This window comes from Ctenopharyngodon idella, chromosome 18 (genome assembly GCF_019924925.1).
Source record: "Ctenopharyngodon idella isolate HZGC_01 chromosome 18, HZGC01, whole genome shotgun sequence".
Classification (NCBI taxonomy): Eukaryota; Metazoa; Chordata; class Actinopteri; order Cypriniformes; family Xenocyprididae; genus Ctenopharyngodon; species Ctenopharyngodon idella.
Genome location: NC_067237.1, coordinates 452,506 through 457,433, shown reverse-complemented (window position 1 = coordinate 457,433; position 4,928 = coordinate 452,506). Strand labels below are relative to the sequence as shown.

Below are 4,928 nucleotides of genomic sequence, written 5' to 3'. Positions count from 1 at the left end.
AAGCGATTACAGAGTTTGCTCTGGCTCATTATCGGCTCCTCCTCTCTCTCTCTCTCTCTCTCTCTCTCTCTCTCTCTCTCTCTCTCTCTCTCCGAGCAGAAACTCTTATACTGTTGCGCTCTCAGTTCCTACTGGCGCAGGGATTCGTTACAGCGAGTCGACTCGTGCGAACGGTTCGTTTCAATGATTCAATTCATTTGAGTCTTTGGATAAAGTAGGCTACTAGTTCATTTTCAATGTAAACGCTGTTTAATGTTAATACACATCCAACTGCAGTGCATTTCCGTGGCTCTCTTTTCAAAATTTCTTTTGTAGTGCAAAAGTATTTTGCTTAGATATGAATGTGTATTATTATATCTTTACTTGCATTTTTATGTATATATGGTATTGTTTTAGCGTATTTCGTTTTCATTTGATGTTCACTCGCACCTTGCGAATCGGTTCATCCGAGTCATGAATAAGAGCCGGTTCACATAGAGCGATTAGATTCTTAGTTCGTGCAGAAGACTATTTGAGTCTCACGCGTCCGCCGGTGTCGGTGTGTGTGTGTGAGTGTGTGTGTGTGTGAGAGAGAGAGAGCAGTTCGCTCTTATCCGAGGACTGTTGCAAACTAGACATTCCTGTGGCGGGAAAGCAGGATCTCACATCCATGCTGCTGTCGATTCCAGTAAATGTGCTCGAGGAATGCCGGCTAAACGACCGAGAAGGTGGTGAGTGAGATCGACTTTTGCTCCAAGGAGTTGTTGATTTCGCAATTCGCATTTTGCGTTGAAATGGCTGATCAGGGGATATATGACTTGCTATTATATCGTTTTCATATTCATGTGCCTGATTGAGAAGGTTATGATAAACATAACCTATTCTGCGTACATTCTAATAGACATCTGGTGTGTTTTTTTACAGTTGTTATAATTTTGGTGCCACCCAAATTGCAGGATTATTAGATTAGACGTTGCTAAATCAAGTGCCACATCACGTAAGCATGCTTTTGATTTAAAATCTTGTGAAATTAAACAGGGCAGAAAAACATTGCATAATTCATAATTATTACATTTAGAAAAGCATAAACAATTAGTCAGACAGAAATGATATGAGAAGCCATTCTACATATTGTGGAATCTGCTCTAAAATTAAGACCAAGCCTGTTAAAACTAAAAACATTCATTTGATAATTCACAACCGGAATCTCAACATTCAGCCTATGTATTAACTTGTATGTCTCTGGTAAGACGCCAAAACTGTGAGTGGAGCAAAACAACAACCTTAAGATGGTCTCTGAAAGGCTGCAGGTTCAAACCCTGCAGAGGAGACATCAACATTGTATAATAGTTACTATATAGCATGTATATAACATTTATAAAAATAATTTAAAAAAAATGGGTAAATAATTTATGGGTGCAATTAAGCATGTTTTGTGTCTGTGGAACATGTTTGAGTCTGAATTAAAATTCTTCAGAATTCAAATTTCCTGATAATTTACTCACCCCCATGTCATCCAAGATGTTTATGCCTTTCTTTCTTCAGTGGAAAAGAAATGAAGGTTTTTGAGGAAAACATTTCAGGATTTTTCTCCATATAGTGGACTTCACTGGGGTTCAACGGGTTGAAGGTCCAAATGTCAGTTTCAGTGCAGTTTCAAAGAGCTCTACATGATCCCAGACGAGGAATAAGAGTCTTATCTAGAGAAACCATCGGCCATTTTCTATAAAAAAATAAAAATTATATACTTTTTAACCACAAATGCTCGTCTTGCACTGCTCTGTGATGCTCCACGCATTACATAATCACGTTGGAAAGGTCACGTATGACGTAGGTGGAAGTACCGATCCAGTGTTTACAAAGTGAACGTCAAAGACTAAGTCAAACGCCCTTTACAGAAAAGGTAAAACAACGATGTCGGATGATTTTGAAGTTGGAGGAGAAAATGAGATGGTGTTTTTCACCCTACCGCGGTACTTCCACCTACGTCACGTGTGACCTTTCCAACGTGATTACGTAATGCGTGGAGCATCACAGAGCAGTGCAAGACGAGCATTTGTGGTTAAAAAGTATATATATATTTTTTTTTTTTCAGAAAATGACCGATGGTTTCTCTAGATAAGACTCTTATTCCTCGTCTGGGATCATGTAGAGCTCTTTGAAGCTGCACTGAAACTGACATTTGGACCTTCAACCCGTTGAACCCCAGTGAAGTTCACTATATGGAGAAAAATCCTGGAATGTTTTCCTCAAAAACCTTCATTTCTTTTCCACTGAAGAAAGAAAGACATGAACATCTTGGATGGCATGGAGGTGAGTAAATTATCAGGACATTTGAATTCTGAAGTGAACTAATCCTTTAATAACGTTTGCATTACTGACTGATATCGCTGTGTTGTCCATTAAATCGTGTTTCTCTTCTCTCCGTAGATCACACACCTGCCGATCCTTGACAACATGACAGCGGAGTTTAATAACTTGACGTCGCTCCTGAATAACGTGACCGAGTTTTCAAACCACACGGCGAGATGCTCGCTAACCAAGACTGGGTTTCAGTTTTACTATCTGCCCATCGTCTACATCATCGTGTTCCTCATGGGATTCATTGGAAACAGTCTGGCCATATGGATGTTCGTGTGTCACATGCGGCCGTGGAGCAGCATCTCCGTGTACATGTTCAATTTGGCACTGGCGGATTTTTGTTATGTACTCTCGCTGCCTTTTCTCATCTTCTACTACTTCAACAAAACAGACTGGATTTTTGGAGACGTGTTATGCAGGCTGCAGAGGTTCATATTCCACGTCAATCTCTACGGCAGCATCCTCTTCCTGACGTGCATCAGCGTGCACAGATACTCCGGCGTCGTGCATCCTATGAAATCGCTCGGCCGGCTGAAGAAGAAGAACGCCGTGCGCACGGTCGCTTTTGTGTGGTTTATAGTGGTGGCGGGCATCGCTCCGATCCTCTATTACTCGCGCACGGGACCCAAGAAAGGATACACCACGTGCTACGACACCACGACGGAGGATGAGCTGCCCGGGTATTTCGTCTACAGCATGTGCATGACGGTGTTCGGCTTCTGCATCCCGTTCATCATCATCTTCAGCTGTTACGGAGGCATCGTCAAGGCCCTCATTTGCAACGACATGGACAACGCGCCGCTGAGGAAGAAATCCATCTACCTGGTCATCATCGTGCTGACGGTTTTCGCCATCTCCTATCTGCCCTTCCACGTCATGAAGAACCTGAACATGAGGGCGCGACTGTACTTCCAGAGTCCGGATATGTGTGCCTTCAATGACCGCGTGTACGCCACCTACCAGGTGACCCGAGGCCTGGCCAGTCTCAACAGCTGTGTGGACCCCATCCTGTACTTTCTGGCTGGAGACACATTCAGACGCAGGCTGTCCAGAGCCACCAAAAAGTCCTCCAGGAAAGGAGATCAGCCTCTGCAATCCAAGAGCGAGGAGACGGCGCTGAACAGCCTGCCGGAGTACGTCCAGAACGGGGGCAAACGTGTGTGAGAGACGGAAACACCTTCCCTCAGACTGAAGGGAATTAGAGTATTCAAAATCATCGTACTGTGGTCAGTGTTACTCATGTATTGCTTTTAACATGTCAATGTGATTTTCCATGGAACTGCAGAGTAACTGAAACTGAACGAGCAATGACTAACAATGATTTAACAGTAACAAACATAACAAGCACTGGCGTTTTAGTTGAGGATGTTTGAACACGCTTAAAGGTAATAGAGGTTCTTGACATCGAAGGCTCCACAAAGAACCTTTAACATCCATGGAACCACTATCCCTTATGAAAATTAACCATGGTTTTGTCATAGTAAAACTGCGTTTTTTGGCGTCTTGACTACCATTTGTATAACCACAACAAAACCATAGTTAAACTATGGTTTTTGTTGCAAAACCATGGTTAGTTCGTGGTTACCATAGAATAACTACAAGAAACATGGCTGTTTGGTTTTATTCGTAGTAAAACCAAGGGTAAAGGTTCTTTATAATGGAAAAATGTTTAAAATGCTCTTCATACTAAGAAATGGTGTGTATTTTATAGCCAAAAAACTGGTTCCTCTATGGCATCACTGTGTGAAACTCCTTTTGAAACCTCTATTTTTAAGAGTGAACGGCAGCACATATTAGTCCTTGTGTTCTGTTATGTTCTCAGTGAATATAGTTAAGATGCACTAAAGATATTTTAAAATAATTAATCGTCTACCTGTGGCTGTAGATTGTTGGAAGCATCCGAGACGTGTTTGTGTATTGATGTGTGTTCATTCTACTGTTACTGTAAAGATATGTGACTGCGTAGATCAAAAAATATCAGCCCGTGAACTATGAAGGGACTCTTATAACCATGTTTCAAATAGTCAAAAAATACTGTATGTTCATAATGTATTCTCTTTAATGATCTGTAGTATTTAAAGCTAAAACAAATACAGAGACTTAAATTAAAAGTCTGTAAATGGCTCTTTATTATCAGGTCCACCAAAATATGCCAATGTTTGGTTGGCTGCAGAAGAATAGTGAACATTATTTCATGTATTGTTGTTTTTCTCAGCTTTTGGCTAATTATCTTTTGGTTACACTTTATTTTAAGGTGACATAGTTACATTGTACTTACTCAAATAAGTACTAAGTAATGTTACTATAGAATTACGGTTAGGGTTTACCGTTTTTGTGTGTGTCCCTTTAAATGCAAATGAGCTGCTGCTCCCGGCCCCTTTCCAGAAGAGGGCGGAGCTTTAACAGCTCGAGCTTCGGTCGCTCAACAACAACAAAGCTGGAGAATCTCACGCAGCCAAAATGAGGATTGTCAGTAACGGTGTTCAGCCTTACATTGTTCAAACCGGAGTCGACACTGATGGAGAGACTCAGGAAGAAGTTACAACTTTTAGACGTTTCTGAATGGTTAGTGGATAAATTTATGTAGT

General features: G+C 41.3%; 1 protein-coding gene across 2 annotated transcripts; it reads left to right on the top strand.

Moving 5' to 3' along the window:
- Positions 1 to 466: 466 nt before the first annotated feature.
- Positions 467 to 4,451, top strand: p2ry1 (purinergic receptor P2Y1). Of its 2 annotated transcripts, XM_051871120.1 has the most exons (3): positions 467 to 710; positions 904 to 976; positions 2,410 to 4,451. In XM_051871120.1, exon 3 carries the CDS (start codon positions 2,437 to 2,439, stop codon positions 3,502 to 3,504), a length of 1,068 nt encoding a protein of 355 aa, XP_051727080.1. In that variant the 5' UTR covers positions 467 to 710; positions 904 to 976; positions 2,410 to 2,436; the 3' UTR covers positions 3,505 to 4,451. The 2 variants fall into 2 exon arrangements, with proteins under 2 accessions (XP_051727080.1, XP_051727079.1); XM_051871119.1 differs by lacking the exon at positions 904 to 976 and having other exon boundaries at positions 482 to 710.
- Positions 4,452 to 4,928: the final 477 nt, after the last annotated feature.